The sequence below is a fragment of the Pelophylax lessonae genome (genome assembly GCF_965119305.1).
Source record: "Pelophylax lessonae genome assembly, chromosome: 1".
Taxonomy (NCBI): domain Eukaryota; kingdom Metazoa; phylum Chordata; class Amphibia; order Anura; family Ranidae; genus Pelophylax; species Pelophylax lessonae.
The window spans coordinates 151173122-151200315 of NC_138768.1; the positions used below are offsets into that span (position 1 = coordinate 151173122).

Here is a 27194-nt window from a genome sequence, read left to right on the forward strand (position 1 = left end):
TGTCCTTTTTCAGCGCCCTGTGGCGTCTCATTCCTTGATTCGCACCTTTATTCAAGGTGTACGTCACTTGGCCCCTCCTAGAAGGGAGCCCTTGCCTCCATGGGACTTGAACTTCGTTCTGTCCGTGTTACAACGTTCCCCGTTTGAAAACCTCAGGGAAATTTCTTTACCTCTGCTGTCTAAAAAGGTTGCCTTTCTGGTAACGATCACTTCTGCTCGCAGAGTGTCGGAGTTGGCGGCGTTGTCTTGCCGCTCCCCTACCTGGTGGTTCATAGGGATAAGGTGGTCTTGCGACCTAACCCGTCCTTTCTTCCAAAGGTGGTTTCGCATTTTCATGAGGACATTGTTTTACCTTCGCTCTGTGCGAATCCTAAGCATCCTAAGGAGGTTGCTTTGCATTCCTTGGATGTTATCACGGCGATCAGGGTTTACCCGTCGTCGACTGAATGCTTTCGAAAGTCGGATTCTCTGTTTGTCCTTCCTGAGGGACCTCGGAAGGGTATGGCTGCGTCTGCGGCAACCATTGCAAAATGGATCAGACAGACAATTGTACAGGCCTATTCTTTTGAAGGAACGGGTACCGCCCTTCCCTGTCAACGCGCACTCTACCAGATCGGTGAGTGCATCCTGGGCCTTCCGGCATCAGGCGACTTGGTCGTCAGTGCACACCTTTTCCAAATTCTTCAAAATTGATGTTCTGGCATCAGCTGATGCCTCCTTTGGCTGCAAAGTTCTCTGTGCGGCAGTACCATAGGGGACCCTGGTTTTGTGCGGGTCCCTGGCTGTTGGAGTTGTTTACCCCCTTGGTTATTTGCTTTCCTGGGTTGTTGCTCCTGTTGAGCTTTTTTGTTGCCCAGAAGGTTCTCTTACTGTTCATGTAAGGTTCCTTTCTCTGATGTGGTTACTGCGTTGCCTTTTCTGACGGTTGCGTTTCCCACCCCTCATGTCTACACTGTTTGGGACATCCCCATTGGTGAAGACTGTATGAGTGGGCGGCGACTGTCAGAGGACGTAAGAGAAAATTGAATTTTTGTAAAATCTTACCGTAAAATTCCTTTCTCTGAGTCCTCCGACAGTCGCCGCCCCCGCCCCTCTTTTGGGGTTCTTAGACACTTAACTGCTTGCTACCAAACTGAGTTGGGATGGCTATTGCAGGGGGGTATTGGACCAGTGGGACAGCCCCCATGGGTGTGTCTATGTAAATGCTTTTGTTTTAAAAAGGCTTATGCCTAGCTACTCCTGTGGAGAGGAAGTCAATACCCCATTGGTGAAGACTGTATGAGTGGGCGGCGACTGTCTGAGGACTCCGAGAAAGGAATTTTACGGTAAGATTTTACAAAAATGCAGTTTTCTCTTTCATTGACGGACACAGCTCCTGATTCTAACCATTGGGTTATACTGCCCCCTACAGGAGTAGGACACTAGACAGGAAAAAGCTGGACTATGCTGGGCAGTCCCAGGGGGTATACACACCCACTTTCAGCTATAGGCAGTTTTTTTTTTCTGCCTAGTCAGGACCTAGTTCCTTGCTGGGATCTCTGGTCCTGGCATTTTATTCTTTTTAAATGGAATTTCTCCATATCTTTGTTTTTGTTCCTGTGAGAATTTACAATTAATTGCCGGACTGGGCGATGGACTGCATAATCTAGATCCAGAGGGTCCCCCTAGTCTGGCCAGCGAGCTTGTGCAGACCGCAGCTGTCAGCCGTGACATAGCCCCACTGGACGGGGGCTGGCCTGCGAGTTAAACATCTCGCAAGGACGCATGCGCCCTGGCCTTGGCCTGAGTCACAGCGTTTCTCCTGGCCGACAGCATCCACATTACGATGGAGCGGTTGTCTGTACAGAGTGGTGCCTATACAGTTCCTGGTATAGTATAGTAAGTAGCTGTCCACCCTCTACTCCTGGATGGTTTTGGGGTGGACGTGGGCCCCTCCCTGGGATGGTGGGACCCCTTGGTTCTCCCCCCTCCTCTCTCCATCCCCCCTCCTCTCTCCATCCCCCCTGCTCCCTCCCCCCTCCCTTAGATCGTCCCAAGGCAGTGTTAAACATGGGGGGGGGGGCTAAATAGTAGCGAACCAGGCAACAGGAGCTCAACCAAAACAACTGGAGCCCACCTGAAAAAAACAGTACACCCTCGAAGAGGATCAGGTTCTCTCAATAGCAGCCTGAAAAACCTTGGGGCCAAAATAAGCATCTGCAGATGCCAACACAACTGTATAAAGTGTGCATCAAAGCCCAGGTGGCCGCCTTGCAAACCTGCGTCGCTGATGCCTGATGATGGAAAGCCAAGGAGTCACTAAGCGCCCGAGTAGAGTGCGCCTTACCAGGGAAAGGAAGAACCTGACCCTTGATGGACTAGTCCTGAATCGCTATCTGTCTGATCTGTCTAGAAATGGTCGCAGAATAAGCAGACAACGCTTTACGAGGCCCATCCTTGAGCACAAAGGAAGAGTCTGGCTTCCTGAAAGACTCCGTAGGTGCCAGGTACACCCTAATTTCCTGGTCCCCATCCAAGGCGGCATGCAAGGCAAATTCCTTTGAATGTTTAGGCCTGGGACACAGTGAAGGCAACACAATGTCTTCATTCAAATGAAAATCAGAGGCAACCTTTGGAAGGAACGACAGACCGGGGCGGAGAACCACCTTCTCTCTGTGAATCACCAGGTAAAGTGACAGGATAATGCCACCAGTTCAGATGCCCTGAGTGCAGAGGTGATGGCCACTTTCTGGGACAGCGTAAGCAGGGGAATCTCCCGAAGATTCTCAAAGGGAGGCTTCTGGAGGACCAAAAGCACCAAATTGAGGTCCCAAGGCAGCAAAGGAGCCTGCATTGGAGGAACCAAATGACGGACACCCTGAAGAAAGGTACGGAACCAGGGAGGGAGTGGAAAAAGGACGTTGGAAGAAGACCGCCAAAGTCGACACCTGGCCCTTAAACGTACTTGAGGTCAATTTTTGTTCAACCCTCTCGTTGGGGGGTCAAGATCCTAGCCACCAAAAAAGAGCAAAGATGAACCCCAAGAGACTCGCAGCACGCAATGTACGTCTTCCATATACGATGGTAGATCCTCCTAGAAGTAGATTTCCGAGCTTTTAACAGTGTAGAAATCACTGACCCAAATAAACCTCTATCCTTCAGCACCTGGCGTTCAACAGCCAAGCCGTCAAAGCCAGCGTCTGTTAAGCAGGATGGAAGATAGGTCTTTGGGACCGCAGATCCTCCCTGAGAAGAAGCTTCCAAGGAACGTCCGTTACTGGGCGCACCAGATCGACGTACCAAGCCCGGTGAGGCCAGTCTGGAGCCCCCAAGATCACTGGAATCCCTTCTGCCTTGATCCTGCATTGAAGTCTTGGCAGAAGCTTGAGAGAAGGGAAGGCGTAAATCAGTTGATACGAACACCACACCAGCACGTTTGTGGCGCCTCCCAGAGGATCCCTTGACCGAGCTGCAGACCTCTGCACCTTTCTGTTGAGCTGAGACACCAGCAGATCCACGTCGGGGGTGCCCCACCAGAGACACAACTGATGAAACACCTCTGGATGAAGGCACCACTCACCTTGGTCCAACGCCTGGCGACTAAGGTAATCCGCCTGGCAGTTTTCCACCCCAGGAATGTGTACGGCGGAGAGGGTTGGAAAGAACCTTTCTGCCCACCTTATAATGCCGGCTACCTCCAGAGCCACCAGGACCCTTCTTGTGCCCCCTTGGTAAATGACATAAGCCACGGTCGTGGCATTGTCCTATTTGAATGCGCACTGGACAACTCTGAAGATGATCCATCCAATGGTCCAGACAGTCTGATCGCTCAGAGTTCCAAGACATTGATTGGTAGTCTGGACTCTTCCAGCATCCAGATCCCCTTACCAGAATTTTTGCAGAGGACGCCTCCCCAGCCGGACAGCCTAACATCGGTGGTAACCACTGTCCAATACAAGGGGAGAAAGGATTTGCCCAGCCGGAGAATGAAGCAACCCTATCAGGGACTCCTTCATTCCCCGACTCAGTCGGATCTGATTGTCCAGAGACTGTGGAGTCTTGTCCAATTTGGTCAGAATCTATCTTTGCAGGGACCTCGTATGGAACTGTGCAAACGAAACCGCCTCGAAGGTAGACACCATCAAATCCAACACCCGCATGCAAGTTCGGAGGAATGACCATCTTTGAAGACCCAGGGAGCAGAGGTGAGACCAAAGGGTAACACCAAAAACTGATAATGCTCCTCTCCCACTGGAAAGCGGAGGAAGCGCTGGTGACTAGCACAAATTGGAATGTGAAGGTAAGCATCCTCGATGTTGATACAGCCGAAGAAATCCCCCTGACACAGGGATGCCACCACTGTGCGAATGGACTCCATTCTGAACTTTTGCACCCAGACAAAGCAGTTCAGAGCCTTGAGGTCCAGGATTGGACGCACTTTGCCTTCCTCCCTGGGAACTGTAAACAGGTTTGAGTAAGGACCCTGAAAACGTTCCGAAGTCGGAAAGGGGACAATCGCCCCTTGATGTAACGGGTCTTGTACCGCCCCAAACAGACCCTGTAAGCGGTCCGGGGACAGGCAGAAGTTGAAAGGCAAGAACTTTGCCGGGGGACAGGAGCGAAATTCGATCTTGTAGCCGGACTGAATGACTTTGTGGACCCACACTAGTCTTGCACCAGAGGATTCCACGGGTCCGGAAACCAGAGAAGACGTCCCCCCCCCCCCCACTCCCGATACGGGTGAGGCCGCACCTTCTTGCTGAAGGAGCCTTGTCTGCGGGTCTGGAGAAGCCCGCTCTCTGCATGCCCCCCCTTTCCCTGCATGCCCCCCCTTTCCCTGGTACAAGACAAGTAGGTCCACAAGGTCATGTGATCTGGCTACAAGATCAAGTTTCGTTCTTATCCTCTGGTAAGGTTCTTCCTTCCAACGTGTGATTGTCCCTGGTCCACTTACAGGCTCTTTTTGGGGCAATGCAAGACCTTTTACTTCAAAGGGTAATTGTCCCGGTTCCAACTTCGGAACGCTTTCAGGGGTTTTACAAACCTCTTCACAGTCCCTAGGAAGGAAGGTAAAGTGCTTCCAATTCTGGACCTCAAGGCGTTGAACTGCTTGTGCGGGTGCAAAAGTTCCGAATGGAGTCCATTCGCAGGGTGATGGATTCCCTGAATCTGGGATTTTCTTGCCTCCATTAACATCAAGGATGCTTACCTTCACATTCCAATATGTGTCGGTCACCAGCGCTTTCTCCGCTTTGCCTTGGGAGAGGAGTATTATCAGTTTGCAGCATTACCTTTTGGTCTCCCGCTCCTCGGGTCTTCACGAAAGTGTTGGCCCTGGTGCCAGCATTGTTAGGCCAAATGCGGGTCATAGTACTCGGCTACTTGGATAAATGCCTTCTGCGAGCAGAGTCTCCTACTGCTCTGGTGGGAAAACCTGGAAATCACCATACGAACTTTGAGGCTGGATTCTGAATCTTCAGAAATCTGCTCTGGTTCCGTCCACAAAGCTGGACTATCTTTGTCTGACTCTGGACTTGGCCTTAGCCTTAGCTAGAGTGCCCCTTCCTCTGGACTTGGCCTTAGCCAGAGTGCCCCTTCCTCTGGACTTGGCCTTAGCCAGAGTGCCCCTTCCTCTGGACTTGGCCTTAGCCAGAGTGCCCCTTCCTCTGGACTTGGCCTTAGCCAGAGTGCCCCTTCCTCTGGACAGACACCAGAAACTGTAGGCTGCAATTCGTCTCCTACTGTCCAGAAGATGGTCATCCCTCCGGATTTGCATGCAGATGCTGGGCCTGATTGTGTCTACCTTCGAGGCGGTTTCGTTTGCACAGTTCCATGCGAGGTCCCTGCAAGGGAGATTCTGGACAATGCTTTGGGATGTCCCAATGGTTAAGAAGATCAGGAGCTGTGTCCATCAATGAACGAAAGAGAAAATGGGATTTTTGACTTACCGGAAAATCCATTTCTCTGATGTTCATTGAAGGACACAGCACCCACCCCTCTGTGGAGCTGTAATTCTTCTGACACTGCTTGTAACAAAACTGAGGACCTATAGCAGAGAGAGGGAGTATACCTCCTGGGACTGCCCATAGGTGTAGCCAGACTTTTTTTTTTCTGCCTAGTCTCTTACTCCTGTAGGGGGCAGTATAACCCAACTTTAAGAAGATCAGAAGCTGTGTCTGTCAATTAACATTAGAAAAACATCATTTTTTCTTTTCAAATTTTTCTGGGTTTTTTTTTTTTTTTTTTTTTGTTTGATTAGCAAAAAATGAAAAACCCAGCAGTAATTAAATACCACCAAAAGAAAGCTGTATCTGTCCCAAAAAAAGATGAAAATTTCATTTGGGTACAGCGTTGCATGACGGCGCAATTGTCATTGAAAGTGTGACGGCGCTGAAAGCTGAACATTGGCCTGGGCAGGAAAGGGGTGAAAGTGCCCTGTAGGCAACTGGTTAATCGTACAGTACAGGACACAGGCTTCCTGTTCATTGTACTTGGGTTCATAAGCTAGTACCTTTTTATATACCCTGGAAGTTTTTAGGACACTGCCCTAGGTGTCCCCTTTTACCCCAACCCTGCTCTGTGAGCCCTCAGTTTTTTTTGCTACAGTCCTAAGATGAACCTTTCCCCCCTTAAAGATAATCTTGGCTTAACTAGTTTTATTATTTTACTTTTGATTCTTCATTTAGCTCTTCAATGAACAGTTCATAGTCTTATAATACAACAAAAGAAGCAGCACATCCAGATCAGTGCCACTTTCACAAAACCTTGGGAGCGGTACCCTGAACCTACATTATGAGTACAGCATGTAATGTTGCTTCAGGACTTAATTCTGTTTGGGCGCTTACCTTGGTGCTTTGTGCAAGTCATGTAGTTAGTTGCAGGGTGCTATACAGGTCCAGGGTCATTGTCCATTCCTATGAAACCCAAACCTGAAGACTTCTAAGGGGATATTGTAAAAATTATATATATTCCCAATGGACTCCAGCTGATCTTTCATCTTTCAGCTGTAATTTGTCACTATGGTTGTATTTTTAGTGTATAACAAAGGCTAATGTGTTTGTGTGTTTTTTTTCAATAGGTAAAGGCAAACGGTGGAAGAACTTGTATTTTATATTAGAGGGTAATGATGCCCAACTTATTTATTTTGAAAGTGAAAAGCGTGCCACAAAGCCCAAAGGATTAATTGATTTAAGTGTATGTTCTGTCTATGTAGTCCATGACAGTCTGTTTGGCAGGTGAGAGGTTCCAAATCCTCTGTTAACACATATTCTGAGAGTTTCACAGTTTTGTCACTACCAATTGTTTTTATTTTTCTTTACCTCACAACTATGAAATGCCTCAGCTGTTTAAAATCCTGAAGGATTTATTTAGCATAGTAATAGAGCCCTTTGTTGCAGAAGTGTAAGATGGTGAATTGGGACTGGAGAATTGCAACAGTGTCAATTTGTGTACCCCATAGCTTTCCTACACAAATGTTCCTGAACAATATAGCACAAACTTCTCCGTCCAAAGATTTAAAATTGGGTTAATCCATATTATGATCTAGGTAACCATGTCAGAAATATATATATATATATATATATATATATATATATATATATATATATATATTGTGTATGTATATATAAGAGATAGTATCTCACAGAAATGAGTACACCCCTCACATTTTTTTAAATGTTATGTCATTTCATGTAACACAGAAAAAATGACACTTTGCTACAGTGTAAAGCAGTGAGTGTACAGCTTGTACAACAGTGTAAATTTGGTGTCCCATCAAACTCAACACACAGCCATTAATGTCTTAACCGCTGGCAACAAAAGGGGTACACCCCTAAGTGAAAATGTCCAAATTGGGCCCAATTAGCCATTTTCCCTCCCCGGTGTCATATGACTCGTTAGTGTTACAAGGTCTCAGGTGTGAATTGGGAGCAGGTGTGTTAAATTTGGTGTTATCGCTCTTACTTTCTCATACTGGTCACTGGAAGTTCAACATGGCACCTCATGGCAAGGAAATCTGAGGATCTGAAAAAAAGAATTGTTGCGCTATGTAAAGATGGCCTAGGGCTCTAAGAAGATTGCAAAAACCCTGAAACTGAGCTGCAGCACGGTGGCCAAGACCATACAGTGGTTTAACAGGACAGGTTCCACTCAGAACAGGCTTCGTTATGGTCGACAAAAGCAGTTGAGTGCACTAGCTCAGCGTCCTATCCAGAGGTTTCCTTTGGGAAATGGACGTATGAGTACTGCCAACTTTGCTGCAGTGGTTGAAGGGGTGGGGGTCAGCCTGTCTGTGCTCATACCATATGCCGCACACTGCATCAAATTGGTCTGCATGGTTGCCATCTCAGAAGGAAGCCTCCTCTAAAGATGATGCACAAGAAAGCCTGCAAACAGTTTGCTAAAGACAAGCAAACAAAGGACATGGATTACTGGAACCATGTTCTGTGGTCTCATGAGACCAAGATAAACTTATTTGGTTCAGATGGTGTCAAGTGTGTGTGGCGTGGCAACCAGGTGAGGAGTACAAAGACAAGTGTGTCTTGCCTACAGTCAAGCATAGTGGTGGAAGTGTCATGTCTGGGGCTGCATGAGTGCTGCTGGCACTTGGGAGCTACAGTTCACTGAGGGACCATGAATGCCAACATTTACTGTGACTTACTGAAGCAGAGCATGATCCCCTCCCTTCAGAGACTGCGCGGCAGGGCAGTATTTCAACATAACTGAAAAATGGAATTTGGATACTGCGGGTGTATCTGAAACAGCAACTACTCCTTCCCCAACGTATATGCAGAAAAAACAAGAGAAATGTCCCAGGGGAATTTAAATTGGGTAGAGCTGTAATTATTATAGTGAGAGAACACAGAAGTAAATAAAAAGTAGTATTTATTAATACATTTTATTAATGCACAAAGAAATGTACAAAATAACCAAATAAATCATAGAATACATTTATATAAAAACACAATACAATTGAGACTGTGTTCAATTCAATGGCATGCGAACCAGTGTATATGAGTGTAGTCCCTATCTCTTCATGCTATGAAAACATCCAACATGTTTCGGAATCTACTTATAATTCCTTCTTCACTGGGATTATGAACTGAACATGTATGTATCACATTGTATCTAGAAATAGAGAATATACAAGTAGTTTAGTGTGCCCACATGATGATGGATATCTTGTTTAGCATTTTATGCATAGAACAACATACACTGAACTACTTGTATATTCTCTATTTCTAGATACATTGTGATACATATATGTTCAGTTCATAATTCCCAGAAGAAGGAGGAATCATAAGTAGATTCCGAAACATGTTGGATGTTTTCATCGCAGAGAGTTAGTGACTACTCATATACACTGGTTCGCATGCTGTTGAATTGAACAGTCTCTCAATTGTATTGTGTTTTTATATAAAGGTTTTCTATGATTTATTTGGTTATTTTGTACATTTCTTTGTGCATTTTTAAAATGTATTAATAAATACTACTTTTTATTTACTTCTGTATTCTCTCACTTACTATACTTATTACAGCTCTACCCAATTTAATTTCCCTTGGGAAATTTCTCCTTTTTTCTGTATTTCAACATGACGACACCAAACACACCTCCAAGACGACCACTGCCTTGCTAAAGAAGCTGAGGGTAAAGGCGATGGATTGGCCAAGCATGTCTCCAGACCTAAACCCTATTGAGCATCTGTGGGGGCATCCTCAAATGGAAGGTGGAGGAGCGCAAGCTCTCTAATATCCACCAGCTCCGTGATGTCCTCATGGAGGAGTGGAAGAGGACTCCATTGGCAACCTGTGAAGCTCTGGTGAACTCCATGCCCAAGAGGGTTAAGGCAGTGCTGGAAAATAATGGTGGCCACACAAAATATTGACACTTTGGTTTAGACATTAATGGCTATGCGTTGAGTTATTTTGAAGGGACACCAAATTTTCACTGTTATGCAAGCTGTACACTCACTACTTTACATTGTAGCAAAGTGTCATTTCTTCAGTGTTGTCACATTAAAAGGTATAATAAAATATGTACAAAACTGTGAGGGGTGCACTCATTTGTTAGATACTGTGTGTATGTATGTGTGTGTATGTATATATGTATATATGTATATATGTATGTGTATATATATATATATATATATATATATGTATGTGTGTATGTATATATATATATATATATTTCTCTATCGCTCATTGACAGACGTAGTCCTCGGTGATACAGCACCTTCGGGTTATGTTGCCTCCACAGGAGCAGGACTAGACAGGAAATTAAAATGCTCTGGCCACACCCTAGGGGCAGTCCCAGAGGGTATATCCTCTCTCTCTCTGCCTCAGCAAATCAGTTATTTTCTGTCTAGTTAGGAGTAAGGACCTAGATACCTTGCTGGGATCTTCGGTCCTGGCAAGATTTTTTTCTTAAAAGATTTTTTAGACAGCTTTTTTTTTCCAGTGTTCCTGTGAGATCTTCAAGCAAGAAAGCTGAACTGGGCGACGGGCTGGATGTTGAGATCCGGTGGTCACCCCAGTTCAGCCTACGAGTGCGTTCAGGCCATAGCTCCGCGCTGGGTCGGCCGCGACAAAGTCCCATTAAGGGACTGACCCCGCGAGTTAAACGTCTCGCTTAAACGCCAAAGACCATGAGTCACGGCGTCCGTATCGGTCGACAGCCCTCCCGCCCCGGTGGAGAGGGGTACTGTCAGGAGTTGGTGCCCGCCTGGTTCCGGTATGGTGAGTAGTATGTTCCCCCTTTTCCCCTGACGGGTCTTGTGGTGAACGCGGGCCCCTCTCTGTATGGTAAGATAGAGTCCCCCTCTATCCTATAACATGACACAGATCCCCCTACTTTGAGTGTGATTTTATGTGCAAAGAGCCAGGAGGCTTGGTTTGGGAGCTAACAATCTAATTGTATACATGTTTAAAAGATTGTAATCAGTGGCATTCTGGGAATCTTACTGTGATAAGAATAAGGTACCTACCAGTCAGAAGCCACGGACATGTAGACTGCCTTCCTAAATCAGATCTCCAGCTATAAGCAGGCCTTCCGAACGGCCATGCGGTCCGCCAGGGCCGGTACCGCCAACCACGCCAAATCCCCATGCAGAGAGAGTGTTGTGTGCCCTGCAGCACACCGCTATTCAGTACAGGCCGCCGCCATTTTTTTTGCTGGATTGCACGAGCCGCCATTTTGGCGTAGCCTCGTGTCTCCAGCATGGGGGCGGCCATGTTTGAGGTGATCCAAACACCTCGTGGAGCTAGGGGAGGCGCCGGAAGGCGTGCAGAGGGGCGGAGCCGCCTCCTTTCTTCCTGGGCAGCCAGCCAAAAGACTTCCTGTTTGTCAAGACAGCGCTGTAACCTGTTGCAGTTAAACTCTGAGCATCAAGTGGTGAGCCTGGGGGTCTATCTCTCTCTCTCTCTCTCTCTCTCTCTCTCTCTCTCGATCGATAGGGATCCCTAGCAGGTAACACTAAGGGGCTTTTGTGGCGCTGGGGGTCTGGAAAAAAAAAAAAAGTTTTTTATTTTTGAATTATATTATCCAGGAAGTGACTGGAATTATCATGGACCCTGCCACACATATTCCCCCACCTGTTTCCCTCGAGGGGGCCACGGGACCCGCCGGTGCACAGAGTGTAGAGGCATTTACAGCAATTTTGGAGTCTATGGTGGCTCGGGTGGAGGCGGCCTGTCAGGGACGGGGGTCAAGGAAGCGACCCCCGCCTACCCCTATACTATCTGACACCTCTGACTCCGATTCAGAGATGGTCACTGCAGTTGCAGGTCCCTCTGCAAGGGCTGTTACCTCAGGTAAAGCTCCCTCAGACAGTGAGGAGGACGTTTCTTCTCCCGCTATAATTCAGGAAGAAGCATTGGTGGACGCACTAGTTGTGGCAGTGCAGGAAACCTTAAAACTTGAGGTTTTACCAGCAGAAGCAACTGAAACAGAGATTCCTTTTGTTACTAACAAGCCCATCAAAACGGTGAAGGTTTTTCCTGTACCCAAGTGTTTTGGTAATAAGATTAAAGGAGAATGGGAGCATTCTAAACGTACCTTTACTATTTCCAAGCGTATTGCTAGACGCTATCCGTTTGAGGAATCCATCATTAAGAAATGGACGGTACCACCAGTGGTGGATCCACCTATTTCCAGGCTGAATAAAGCCACGGTTATCCCAGTGGAGGACACTTCGTCCTTTAAGGATCCGGTGGATCGAAAGATGGAAGCAGAGCCCCGCACTATCTTCTCTCTGATAGGGTCAGCATTTAGACCAGTAATTGTTATTGGTCTAGTTTCCCAGACACTTACGGAATGGGCGAGAATGGTACGCCAAGACCTTAGGGGAAAAGATATTCCCCAGGAGACATCTGATTTGATGGAACAGATTATACAAGGGCTACAGTTTATCTGTGACGCAGCCTTGGACACTACTCCCCTATTAGGGCATGCATCTATGTCAGCGGTTATCCTCAGACGTGTGCTGTGGTTAAAATGCTGGTCAGCTGACCTAGGTTCCAAAAAGACCTTGACAAATCTCCCCTTTCAGGGGAATCGTCTATTTGGGGCCACCCTAGATGAAATCATTAAGGATGCCACTGGGGGCAAGAGCACTTTTTTGCCACAGGCTGCTAAAGCTAAGGGACCTCGCAACAAGCGAGGACCTTTCTTTACCGCCCATAAAGGGCGCCCGGCTGGAACAAGCGGGAAAGGCAAGATTCCTCCAGGAGGGTTCAAGAAGGGCTGGTCGGACAAACAGAGGACCAACTCAGCCAAACCCGAAGCAAAGGAGTACACAGCCTGAAGGTGCGCCCCCACCTGGTTTCAGGGTGGGGGGACGTTTTCACCGGTATTCAGGACATTAGATCGAGCATCATATACGACTACCGGTGCGATTCTTCCCTTACAACATTTAAGTACTACAGGGAGCGGTAGTTACCGTTCCCTGAATAGATCTTTTCCTTTACCTTTTCCTAAGATTAGTCCCAATTCCCCACAGGAATCGGATCTGGTTGACCAGACAGGCTAAGAAGCCTCTAGTCGGGTGACTTCGGTCCCTGAGGTTCAACCAGAAAAGATCACCCTTCCTGATAGGAATCAGGTATCTGATAAATGTGTGGGAACAGAAAACGACCAGACTTTCTCGGATGGTCGGGGCCAGATAGCTCTAGGGACGCCTGGTTCAGATCCAATCAGCGCCAGTGGTCCTAGAAATTCTAGGCTGGCCTCGTCAAGCCGGCCTGGCCGACTTGGACATGCTAGTCGCAGACGTTCCGTGGGAACTTCATCTCAGGGAGTGTCTGTGGTCTCAAGGACCAATTTACCATCGTGCTTTACAGTCGCTGGTTTTAATGGCCTGGCCATTGAGACCCAAGTACTGAAGGACAGAGGTTTGTCTGCTTCAGTCATTCCTACCCTTATTAAAGCAAGGAAAGCGACTTCCAGCAAGGTCTATTATCACACATGGAAGACTTAGATTGCGTGGTGCGAATCTTTAGGATTTCCTCCACGTACCTATTCGGTGACTCGAATATTGGCTTTTTTGCAACAAGGGGTTGAGCAGAAGCTAGCCTTGAGCACCATCAAGGGTCAAGTTTCAGCATTAGCAATCTTCTTTCAGAAACCTTTAGCTACCAAGTCCTTGGTGCGGAATTTCAACCAGGGGGTGCGGCACCTGGCTCCACCAGTCCGCGCGCCCTTACCGCCCTGGGATCTTAATTTAGTTCTGTCGGTTCTACAGAAACCTCCCTTTGAAAACATCAGGGAGATTCCCTTGCTTACTTTATCCCAGAAGGTGGCCTTCTTGGTGGCTATCCCTTCTGCTCGCAGGGTGTCAGAACTGGCTGCATTATCATGCCAGTCCCCATACCTAGTGATTCATAGGGATAAGGTAGTACTTCATCCTAAGCCATCCTTTCTTCCTAAGGTGGTTTCAGATTTTCATCTGCATGAAGATATTGTACTACCTTCCTTGTGTCCTCAGCCCAAGCATCATCGGGAACATGCGTTGCATTCCTTAGATGTGGTTCGGGCAATCAGGGTATACCTGAAAGCTACGGAATCATTCCGTAAGACGGATTCACTTTTTGTGATCACGGATGGCCCCAGAAAGGGTTTGCCTGCATCTGCCGCGACCATTGCCAAATGGATTAGACAGACGGTGGTACAGGCTTATTCTATTAAGGGTCAGAGTCCTCCGTTCCCTGTTAGGGCGCACTCCACTCGAGCGCTCAGTACTTCCTGGGCCTTTCGCCATCAGGCGTCAGTGGTCCAGGTATGTAAGGCGGCCACCTGGTCGTCGGTACATACCTTTACAAAATTCTATAAAATTGATGTGACGGCATCGGCGGATGCCTCATTTGGCCGCAAGGTTTTGCAGGCCGCAATTTGAGGAGACCGGTGGTCTACCTCGAGGGTTTTTTTCTGTTTGAAAGAAAAAAAAAAAAAAAAATTTTTCTTTTTTGTTGAGTCTCATCATTAAGGATGAGCATTGTAAACTTCTAGTTGGCACCGGTTGGGCCTTCTAGATTGGGATTTGATTTTCATTTTCCCACCCCTCATTTGTGATACTGCTCTGGGACGTCCCGAAGGTGCTGTATCACCGAGGACTACGTCTGTCAATGAGCGATAGAAAAAAATGGATTTTTGTAAAATCTTACCGTAAAATCCTTTTTCTCTTAGCTCATTGACAGACGTAGTCCCCGCCCCTCTGTTTTTGAGTTGGGTTGGGTTAAAAATCTCTAAAGACTGCTTTTTGACATAACTGATTTGCTGAGGCAGAGAGAGAGAGAGGATATACCCTCTGGGACTGCCCCTAGGGTGTGGCCAGAGCATTTTAATTTCCTGTCTAGTCCTGCTCCTGTGGAGGCAACATAACCCGAAGGTGCTGTATCACCGAGGACTACGTCTGTCAATGAGCGAAGAGAAAAGGATTTTACGGTAAGATTTTACAAAAATCCATTTATATATATATATATATATATATGTATGTGTGTGTGTGTGTGTGTATATATATATATATATATATATATTAAACCACACAAGTATCAAATACACTTAATAGAACATAGTCTCTTTAAAATAAGTTTCAATTTCCACATCAATCGAGTATGGATATTTTCCTGCAGCACAATGTGTTCACCTCCACCCATAAGTGGAAATCCTACTGCACCACTATTAATAAACCCTCTTCCAAAGTGCAGGTCACCTAATTCAGTGACCTATAAGTTTAAATAAGTAAACAAATAAGTGCTCCGACAACAAATCAGCCAGAATAGTTTCCTTAGCACCCTCTATAGATCACTCTCCTTTTGGATTCCGAAGTTCCCAGGAGGTAAACGGAGGTCCCAAATGCAAGTCAGTAAATCCCTAGCAGCCAATCCTGCAAAGAATAAGAACTAGCACCCAAATGGGATCATCATGCTGCGGTAACCTTGGCCTAGCAGCTCTGGTACTAAGCCTAATTGGCCTAAAGTGCTGACACCCCCCAGGGTGAATTATACTTTGGATTACAGGAGGCTGCTAATATCTGTATAGATACAGATTTTAATCTGACTATGTTGAATATTTTTAAACAGATACAATACTGAAAAGGTGCTGTATGTAGTGTAAGAGAAAACAATGTGAGGGGGGGCCTTTAACTTGCATTATAGTAAGATGAAAACCTTCCATGAAGTTAAATACAAAAAGAAAAAATATTTTCTAGTTGCATCTTCTGTGTCTGAAGTGTTTTCATGTTGTGCACTGTGGTTAAAATTTTTACAACATTATGGTTTAGGATTTCTTTCCCTTCTCTTTAACTCTTGAAGAGAAAAGATTGTAGATGTGTTTGTTATGCATGCTGTTCTTAGAAAATTGTTTAGTAAATCAAAACCATTAGACGTATCACTAAAAGTTTAACATTCTTCTTGAATCTCCCAGGGGCACATTGCACTTGGTCCTGTTTAGATCTGTGCAGTTGGTTGTCAGAAAGTATATTTTTTTTCTGTTCATGCCGGATGTAGCTCCAACCCAGGCTGATGCCTAATTTGTTGGTGTTCTATGGGGCAACTACAGCCAGCCAACTGAAGCCACCTCCCTGTTCATTCTGCAGTCATCCTGCCTAATCTTGAAGCCCTGTGTCACTTCTGCTGTAACCGTCTGACATCTTCCGTAACCGTGTGACATCTTCCTTGCTCTGAACACACCAACAGTACTAAGCACAGACCGATCTGCCAGCCATTCAGGGGAGATAAACTAAAGTACTAGCTAGCAGCTTGTCTTGTAAACGACAGTACTCAACAAGAAACTATTGTGTTTAGGGTGAATCAGGGCTCTAAGATTAAGGGGGAAAGCACGGTGCAGATTTGAACAAGACCAAGTGCTACATGCATTGGGATCCCCCTGGGGATTCACAAAGAAGAATACTATTTTTCATGTAAAATACATATATTGTGTGTGTGTGTGTGTATGTATGTGTATATATATATATATATATATATATATATATATATATATATATATATATATATATATACACACACATACAGTACAGACCAAAAGTTTGGACACACCTTCTTATTCAAAGAGTTTTCTTTATTTTCATGACTATGAAAATTGTAGAGTCACACTTCTACAGGTAGTCACCTGAAATGTTTTTCACTTCACAGGTGTGCCCTGTCAGGTTTAATAAGTGTGATTTCTTGCCTTATAAATGGGGTTGGGACCATCAGTTGTGTTGTGCAGAAGTCAGGTGGATACACAGCTGATAGTCCTACTGAATAGACTGTTAGAATTTGTATTATGGCAAGAAGTACAGGAAAACGAGTGGCCATCATTACTTAAAGAAATGAAGGTCAGTCAGTCCGAAAAATTGGGAAAACTTTGAAAGTGTCCCTAAGTGCAGTCACAAAAACCATCAAGCGCTACAAAGAAACTGTCTCACATGCGGACCGCCTCAGGAAATGAAGACCAAGAGTCACCTCTGCTGCAGAGGATAAGTTCATCCCAGTCATCAGCCTCAGAAATCGCAAGTTAACAGCAGCTCAGATTAGAGACCAGGTCAATGGCACACGGAGTTCTAGCAGCAGACACATCTCTAGAACAACTGTTAAGAGGAGACTGTGTGAATCAGGCCTTCATGGTAGAATATCTGCTAGGAAACCACTGCTAAAGAAACGCAACAAGCAGAAGAGACTTGTTTGGGCTAAAGAACACAAGGAATGGACATTAGACCAGTAGAAATCTGTGCTTTGGTCTGATGAGTCCAAATTTGAGATCTTTGGTTCCAACCACCGTGTCTTTGTGCGACACAGAAAAGGTGAACGGATGGACTCTACATGCCTGGTTCCCACCGTGAAGCATGGAGGAGGAGGTGTGATGGTGTGGGGGTGCTTTGCTGGTGACACTGTTGGGGATTTATTCAAAATTGAAGGCATACTGAACCAGCATGGCTACCACAGCATCTTGCAGCGGCATGCTATTCCATCCGGTTTGTGTTTAGTTGGACCATCATTTATTTTTCAACAGGACAATTACCCCAAACACACCTCCAGGCTGTGTAAGGGCTATTTGATCAAGAAGGAGAGTGATAGGGTGCTGCGCCAGATGACCTGGCCTCCACAGTCACCGGACCTAAACCCAATCGAGATGGTTTGGGGTGAGCTGGACCGCAGAGTGAAGGCAAAGGGGCCAACAAATGCTAAGCATCTCTGGGAACTCCTTCAAGACTGTCGGAAGACCATTTCAGGTGACTACCTCTTGGAAGTGTGACTACAATTTTCATAGTCATGAAAATAAAGAAAACTCTTTGAATGAGAAGGTGTCCAAACTTTTGGTCTGTACTGTGTGTATGTATATATATATATATATATATATATATATGTATGTATATATATATATATATATATATATATATATATATACATACATACATACACACACACACACACACACACACACACACACACACACACACACACACACACACACACACACACACTTTTTCATTGTAGTGTTTACTTCTGTTTCCATTTTCTGTATTTTGGGCTTTATTTTGGCATGCTTTTGTAAGATGAGAGAGTTGTTGGATGATGATTAGTATGACTTATTTTACAGTGAAAGATGCTGTTGGCCTTTTGGTGTATGTTGCATATGAGTTTCACATACTGCAATATTTCATGTACTGCCCTGCACTTCACACCAGTATTGTGGTGTGAACAGGGCACATGGAAAACAACTGTTTTTGTGCGGCCTAGTGATGGCCTGCATTTCTCCATCGTTAATTGACAGACGCAGTTCTCTCTGATTCATATCAGTAGGGTAATACTGCCCCCTACAGGAGGAAGACACTAGACAGAAAAAAGTTCTGGCTACGCCTATGGGCAGTCCCGGAGGGTACACCCTCTCTTCCTGCATAGGATGTCAGTTTTAATCTGTCTAGTCAGGAGTAAGGACCTAGTTCCTTGCTGGGATCTCTGGTCCTGGCATATAAAGTGTTTTTTTTTTGTCTTTTTTTTTTTTTTTTTTTACCTAGCCTTTTTTTCTTCGGAACTTTTTTTCCTGTGAGATCTTCAAGCAATTTATGCCTTGCTGGGCGACAGACTGGACCCCCATATCCAGTGGTCACCCCAGTCTGGCCTGCGAGCGCTTGCAGGCCTTAGCTCCACGCTGGGCGGGGACTGGCCCCGCGAGATAAACGTCTCGCCAGGACGCACACGACAGTCGAGGCTTATGTCGCAGCGTTCCTATTTAGCCGACAGCCCCCCTACTCCGGTGGCGTGGGGTCCTGTCAGGAGATGGCACCCGCCTGTGTTCCCGGTATGGTGAGTAAATGTTCCCCCCTTCCCTGGAGGATTTTGGGGTGGACGCGGGCCCCCTCCCTGGGACAGTCCGACCCTCACACTCCTGGGTTTCCCTCTGTCCTGTTGTGACCCCCCTCCTCTCCCCCACCCCCCAGGGGGACTGTACGGGCCTACTTGAGGCTGGGGCGTAGTGTGCAGGCCACCCGGGGGGGGGCCAGGGGAGTGTACGCCGTCCACGGGCGCTCAGTGATCGTGCGAGGTCCCCCCCTGTGGGCCCCGATTCCCGAGGGGGCCGCCGTTTTGTTGTAGCCCCTGTCTGTTTCTATGTCGGCGGCAATCTTGGTGCACCCGTTTTTGGCCATTTAGCTGTGAAGGCCGGTGGGAGTGCCTGAAGGACAGTGAGTCTTGAGGGTGGTCTCTCCCTCTGTGTGGGGGTCCATTAGCAAGTGCCTGACCTCCTGGGGGCGCTGTAGTGCTGTGGGGCCGTTTTTTTAAAAAAAAGTAATTTTTTCATTTTTTTTTTTAATTTGCTGGCAGGTTCCTTAGGTTCAGTATGAACCCTGCAGGCCATTTTTTCCCACCTGACCCCCTCACGGAGGGCACAGAGCCTTCCGGATCTCCACTGTCCTTCGATGCCTTTTCGACAGTTCCAGAAGCATTTTGACCTGGGTGTTGGTGATAGGTGCGCTGAAACGTTTCTCCACCTACCCCTGCCCCATCTGATGTCTCGGAGTCTGAGTCTGGCTCAGCCGCCGCAGATGTGGGCATCCCTGCCGGGTCTCCTCGGATGATGAAGACGACATTTCTACCTCCCCTGCCCTGACAGGCGCTGGTGGATGCACTGGCTGTTTTCGGTGCACGGCACCCTGCAATTTGGGGGTCGCAGTGGCGGCTGCGCCTAGGGCGCAGGTGACGTTTGGCACTCAGATGCCATCCGAAACTACTAATTTTGCTCATGTAGGAGGGGACCGCCTGAGATGTTCCCCTGAGGTGTCTAAGCAGCCATTAGACGTTGGCCTTTTGGGGTAGTCTTTGGTACAGAGGACTGTTCCACCTTTGGTGGACGTATGGTCTTTAGCTGAATGGGACTACCGTTCTGGTGGAGGAATCCCCGTCCTTTAAGAACTTAGGGGATAGGATGGCACAGGCTGTGGCCTGCGCTCTGTACTCCCTGGCGTAGCTGCACTGGGAGCTGTTTGTTTTCACTTGCCACGCAGACTCTGCCTGATGGGCGGAGTCCCAACACCGTCTCTTTCTTGGTGTGGGACATGTCCCTCTTTTCCTGGGGGAGTTGTTGGACCAGCTGGCGCAGGGGCTGCATTTTGTTTGCAATGACGCGCAGGTCGAGGCTCCCTTGTATAGGTCACCTTGTCGTTTTCGGCGGTGGTTGACCGGCATCTGCTTGACCGGAGAGTTGCTCTCCGGATCAAACTTCTAAGAAGGTCTTACTGGATCTCCCTTTTCTTTGGAATTGCCTCTTTGACGCTGCCCTTGCCGACATTGTGTAAACGGCGGGAAGAGTATTTTCTTCCACAGGCTATCAAGGGTAAGGCCTTCGTCATAGTCGGGGTTCCTCCCTTTCGGCTCACAAACAGTTTCTTCGTCCCTCGGGGACAGTCGATGTGGCAAAGTCCTTCCAGACTTCCGCGTGTGGTTCCGAATGACCCTGGTCTGGCGAACATGAGATTTTTTTTTTTTCACCCCCAGACCTGCTGACAAGGCCTACTCGGCCTGACAGTGCTCCCTCTCCCATCTAGGGGTTGGGGGGAGGTTCTTGCCCGGATCACAGGGTTCAGGAGGTCATGCGGTCCACTTGCAAGATCGAGTTTCGATGAGTTTATTTCCGGTAAGGCTTTTCCCTTCCAATGTACAGCTGTCTCCGGATCGCTCAGGCGCTCTGTGGGGCGTTTCAGGCTCTGGTTCAACAAGCTGGACCTACTGGTCCTTTGATGGTTCTGTGCAGATCAAAAATTCCAGTTGGTACCGGTTCGCATGGTAGTGGCTTCTCTACATCAGGCTGGCCTCCATAGACATCAAGCTGCCTCCTTCACATCCCGTTCTGGACAGCTACGGGTTCTTCTTCTTTTTTTTTTTTGCCGTGGGGAAGGATCTCTTTTGGTTTGTGGCGTTACCCTTTGGTCTTTCTTATGCTACTAGGGTCTTCACAGTGGTATTGGCTCCGGACATGGCGCTGTTGCGGCAGCGGGGCGTTTCGGCCCTGGTTTCCTGGCCGCTCTGCTTCTCCATTTGGAGTCCCCTACGGTGCTGACAACGAAGTTGGTTGTCACCGTGAGAACTCTGGAGGAGTTCAAGTGCGTTCTGAACCTTCAGAAATCATCCCTGGTCCCTTCCATGAGACTGGACATTCTGAGCCTGACTTTGGACTCGTCCTCAGTCAGGGTGTTTATCCCTCCGTGGTAAACGCTCTTGGAACTTAGACTGCAGTCAACTGTTGCTGTCCCGCACATGGTCTTCCCTTCGGACCTGCATGCGGGTTATGGGACTGATGGTGGTGTTTTTCAAGATGGTCCCTTTCACTCAATCCCTCTTGGGGATCCCCCAGGAGGCAATCCTTCTTGAAGGTGACTGGAATCCGGCTGAGCCAGGTATCCACTGAGTCTTGCTCTGGAATCCTTCCTCCCCTTCTACTGGACTATTGTCTCCATGGATGCAAGCTTGTCCGGGTGGGGAGGAGTCCTTGGCAGGTTCTCTGCTTCGGGACCTTGGTCCCTGGAGGATCTAGGTTACTGCTTATTGTCCTGGAGCTGAGGGCGATTCGGCTTTGCCTAGTTCACTGGATTGGGCAACTGCAGCTGTCCGGTGCACATTAAATCGACTAGGCCACGACCGTGGCTTGAGTCATTCACCAAGGGGGCACCAAGGGTGTCCTTTCAGCCTTAGAAGTGATGATTCTTCGTTGGGCAGATCACCTTGTTCCAGCTCTATCTGCTGTTCCCTTTCCAGGTGCGGAAAACAAAAATTGGCAGGTGGATTGCCTCAGTCGACAAGTCCTGGATGCAGGGCGATAGTCCCTTCATCCGGATTATTGCAGCAGTTGTGCCTTTGTTTGGGGGCACTCCGGACATGGTACTGTTGGCATCGCATCTACAAGATAGTGTGGAGGTCGTTGCCTGCTCTCGGGACCCTCTGGCGGTTCATTGGTGGCACCATGGATTCTGTCTTAGGCAAGAACATTCGCTAGGTTTGACTTGAACGATGCTGAGAACTTTGGCATGGTCACCTGCGCAGGCATGGTCGTGTGAGAGTGCTCACGGATGGGCCAAGGTCAGTATCAGCTGCTGTCTGCCTTTCCTCCTCTCCAGTTGCTGCCAAGAATCCTTCGCAGGATCGAGGTGGAAGGGATTTTGGTCATTCTCGTGGCTCCGGACTGGCCTCGCCCAGCTTGGTACGCCGACCTTGTCAGGCTTGCCCCTGATGCTCCTTGGAGGCTTCCTCTCAGGGAGGGTTTCTTATTTAAAGGGCCGATCTCCCATCCGGCTTCACGGTCGCTGGCTTGCCGGCTTGGCTGTTAAAAGCCAGGTGTCGAAGGACAGAGGATTGTTTGCTTCAGTGATTCTCAGCCTGCGTAAAGCATGGGAAGCGTCTTCTGGGATGATTTTTTTCATCATATGAAAGTCGCGTATTGCGTGGTGTGAGTCTTCTTGGGATCCCCCTCGCTCTTACTCCGTGGCCGGATCTTGGCTTCCTTCAACGGGAGTTGATCGACAGTTGGCCTTGAGTACTGTGAAAATGATAATATTGCTGCCCCAAGTGAACCTCAATCAATAAAGAGAAAATAATTTGGTGTTTAAATATCAAGTGAAAAATAATCAAGTGATATAAAATCAATACAAATTGTCCCAATCAGGTGATATAAGAATCACTATAAATAAATTGTCCCCAATCACAAATGAAAAATCGTGTCAAAAATCGTGACTAAAATCTTCATCCATAAACGTGATTAAAGGTGCTGCATGCTCCACTCCAAGTGCTCCAAGTGACTAGTGACAGACTAGCAGCTCACCTCAAGTAGAGACTCCTAAGAGTCAAAGCACACTCTGGAAAGATCACAATAGCCTGGTCTTCCAATCACCGCCTCCTGCTCCTTTCTCCAAGTGTATGCAGCATCGGTGTGGAAATAAAAACAAAATCTAGTGCTCTCTGCTAGGATGGGCTATTTATTCAGCATAAGCAATGATATCGCACTTACATTTCCATGCACTTAAAGCAGTGCGGGCTGTCAGAACATCAAACTCTGCCTGTGATCTCCGGGAATCGGCGTGATGATGTGCAGGCTCCTCCCCCGTACGCGTTGCGTCATAGACTTCGTCAGCGGGCATAGAGCGCTGACGAAGTCTATGACTCAATGCGTACGGGGGAGGAGCCTGCACGTCATCACGCCGATTCCCGGAGATCACAGGCAGAGTTTGATGTTCTGACAGCCCGCACTGCTTTAAGTGCATGGAAATGTAAGTGCGATATTATTGCTTTTGCTGAATAAATAGCCCATCCTAGCAGAGAGCACTAGATTTTGTTTTTATTTCCACACCGATGCTGCATACACTTGGAGAAAGGAGCAGGAGGCGGTGATTGGAAGACCAGGCTATTGTGATCTTTCCAGAGTGTGCTTTGACTCTTAGGAGTCTCTCCTTGAGGTGAGCTGCTAGTCTGTCACTAGTCACTTGGAGCACTTGGGAGTGGAGCATGCAGCACCTTTAATCACGTTTATGGATGAAGATTTTAGTCACGATTTTTGACACGATTTTATGTATTTGTGATTGGGGACAATTTATTTATAGTGATTCTTGTATCACCTGATTGGGACAATTTGTATTGATTTTATATCACTTGATTATTTTTCACTTGATATTTATCTTTCACTTGATATTTAAACACCAAATTATTTTATCTTTATTGATTGATGTTCACTTGGCGCAGCAATATTATCATTTTCATATTTCACAGGTGTTTTTGTGTTTGGCACTGATTGTTTGCAGCCTTGTGCACGAGATTGTCTTTCTGTTAAAATTTTGGTTTGCGCTGATTATTTTTTTTTTTTTTGTATTCTGGCCTTGGGTACTGTCCAGGGTCATGTTTCGGCTTTGGTAATTTTTCCTTCACAGGCCGTTGGCCGCCCGTATCCTGGTGCGTAACTTCTTCCAGGGGGGTGCGGCACTTGGTTCTTCTGGTGCGACCTCCGTTGCCAACTGGGGACCTTGGTTTGGTGCAGTCGGTTCTTCCAGACCCTCCTTTTGTGAGTATCGAGGGTATCCCCTGCCTGCCTTATTACTGAAGGTGGTTTTCTTGGTTGCTGTCACTCTGCGCGCAGGGTGTTGGCACTGGCGACATTGTCCTGTCCTTCCTATATGTTGGTTCATGGGGCCAAGTGGTACTTCGTCCGGATCCGTCCTTCTCTGAAGGTGGTTTCTAGTGTTCACTTGCACGAGGACACATCTTGTGTCCTAAGCCCCCTCATCCTGGGAATGTGCGTTGCATACTCTGAATGGAGTTTGGGCACTCGAGGGGTACTTGGCGACTACTGAGTCTTCCCGTAGTCAGGTTCGCTCTCTGTGCTCATGGATGGCCCAAGAACAGGGCTGCCTGCGTCTGCTTCAACTATTTCCAGGTGGATCGGACAGTCAGTGGTGCAAGCTTCTTCCATTATGGGTCAGGCCCTACCTTTCCCTGTTTTGGCGTTTTTTACTTGGCGCCTAGTGCTTCCTGGGCTTTTTGCCATACAGGCATCTGGGCTTCAGGTTGCAAGACGATTACCTGATCGTTTGTTTACACCTTTACCACGTGTTATAAGGTGGATGTGCTGGCATCTGCAGATGCCTTTTTTCGTCCGCAAGCTTTTTTTTGCTGGCCGCTGTTTGGAGGGTGTTTACTGTTTGTTTTCAGGTGGGCCTCATCCTTTGTTCTGATGAGTCCTATGTTGCCTGGTCGGCTATGTTTGGCCTTGGGGACTTTCTTTTCTGCTGTTCCCACCCCTCATTTTATGGCACTGCTTTGGGACGTCCCTACTGATATGAATCAGAGAACTGCGTCCGTCAATGAACGATAGAGAGAACTGGATTTTTGACTTACCGTAAAATCCTTTTCTCTTAAGTTCATTGACGGATGCAGTACCCACCCCTCTATTTTGAGTTGGGTTAGTATTCCTTTCTGACACTGCTTTGATACAAAACTGACATCCTATGCAGGAAGAGAGAGGGTGTACCCTCCGGGACTGCCCATAGGTGTAACCAGAACTTTTTTCTGTCAAGTGTCCTACTCCTGTAGGGGGCAGTATTACCCTACTGATACAGTATTACACTACTTACCCTAATGATAAGAACTGCGTCCGTCAATGAACTTAAGAGAAAAGGATTTTATGGTAAGTCGAAAATCAATTTTTTTCCAGTGCAGAAAAAGCAGGTCATTGCACATAGTGTGAAAGAGCCTTTACTACTTTGAATTGAAAACATGATACTAAAGTTAAGAGAAGTGCAGGGTATCAAAAAAAACAAACATACATATATGCCTATTAATTAGGTCTGCTACCATTGCAAAGTACCCCAATACCTAATGCATATCAGAAAAACGTTTTGCAACTGGTTGGGACTTTGATGGCACACAACAAAAATATACTTGCCTATGTGGCTGCAGCATTGGTCCTGTCCTGTAACTGTTCCCTATCATCTGTAAGATTGAGAACCGAGCAATCACATGACCGCTGATCGCTCAGTTATCAGTTTTCACTAAGCAGGTATCAGTGACGGTCAATCACTGGCTCCCCGCTTTGGCCATACTTCTGTTTTTAAATGCTAATTCACTACAATTCATTTTGCTGACATGTTTACATTAGAATAAATCATTTTACAGCTTCTTAATTCGTATAGTATTATTTTGTTTTACTGAATCATTGGTTAAAATGTTTTTTGCTATTTGATGTTCAAATGATGACCTATTTATAACCTAAGAATGTATTACGGTTTTAAATGGGGGAAAAAATAACCTGCTGTCTGGGGCTGTCTCCTTTTTATTTTAGGCCAAACTGTTTCCAGATTGTAGTTCAGCACTTTAGTGAGGAGCATTACATTTTCTATTTTGCGGGTGATACGCCAGAACAAGCCGAGGTAACGAATACATGAAATGTTTTTTTTTTTTTTTTTTCTCTCATTCTACTTCTGGAATTCGTTTCTCTACATACGGGTATGTGGCATACCCAACACATGAAGCCAATTCAGATGGGTTATGGGGAAATGTATTGTGGTACAAACCTGGTGGTCTGGCATGGAAGGGGCTCATTAAGAGCTGAGCATGGAAGCCTGCACTATCAAGCTTTGTAATTTGAATATTTGCAGACCATTGCAGAAAAGCTGTACATGAGCCTGGCATCAGCTGAATGAAGCTTTTCTTTATGACCCATTTGTTAAGTCATGCATGTATAGACTAAGAACTTGATTTAGGGTTATTTTACACTAGCATTAGCCTTCTGAAGAGTGATCTGTGGTGGTTTGCTCTTCAGAGTGTTTGGAGAGATGATGTTATGTGGGCTCCTCAGTGCCTGTTTTAACTCCCCCCTTAACATCTACACCACCATATTGCAACTGTGTGATGGTGGCTGGAAGAGTGCAGTTAGGAATCTTATAAATACTGTCTGTATTAGTTGTTTAATTGGGCCACAATGTGATAAATGAGGTTTATTTTTATATACTTGGAGACTAAAAACATACATGCATCAATATATTCTAGGAGAATTACAACTGGCAGAGTCAATAGTCGAGAAGGACCTGGATGTTCTCGTAGGTCATAGACTTAATAAACCCAAAAACAAAAATGTAATATCTTACAGCTTACCAATCCTTGTATATGGTGGCTGTATTCATTTTTAGGCTTTTTTTTTTTTCTCTTTAATTCACCTGATTATCCTGCCAGTAGCATACTTCATTTCTTTGGGTGTCTGGATGATCAGGTAAAGCAGACACTTTCGGACAGTAGCATTGCCAGTCTAGGGGAAGGTAGTGTCAGACTAACAGATTTAGATAGCCTTTACTAACAAATTGAAGCTGAACTCCAGCTAACATTTTTTCTGCAGGTACAGGCGGTCCCCGGGTTACAAACAAGATCGGGACTGTAGGTTTGTTCTTAAGTCAAATTTGTTTGTCGGAACAGGTACGTTTTTTAAGTTTAGCTCCAGCCAAAGACTAATTTTTAGTTTTTTTTTGGATAGCATAGGGAAGGTTTAACACCCCTGTACCATTTGTTTTACTGTCTATATCCCTGTTCAGAAGATTCACCTCACTTTCTGTCCCTAGGACTACTATATTTTGAAAAATTTGGGTTGTTGTGGAAACAAAAGATTAGTGATAAGGCTTCAGTGGAGACACCTTTTTCTCATGAGAACTCTTACAGGAGTGAATTTCCTATCCTAGGGCTAGATTTCTCCTCACTTC

At 46.6% G+C, this 27194-nt stretch overlaps 1 protein-coding gene across 4 annotated transcripts in view; it reads left to right on the forward strand.

Moving 5' to 3' along the window:
• The window catches only part of RASA1 (RAS p21 protein activator 1), a 371358-nt gene that overhangs the window by 132863 nt on the left and 211301 nt on the right, over window positions 1-27194 (forward strand). For all 4 annotated transcript variants that reach the window (XM_082265664.1, XM_082265665.1, XM_082265666.1 and 1 more), the window contains exons 11-12: window positions 7058-7214; window positions 25787-25874. In XM_082265664.1, the coding sequence (XP_082121790.1) occupies window positions 7058-7214; window positions 25787-25874 (245 nt within the window). The remainder of the gene's footprint in view (window positions 1-7057; window positions 7215-25786; window positions 25875-27194) is intronic.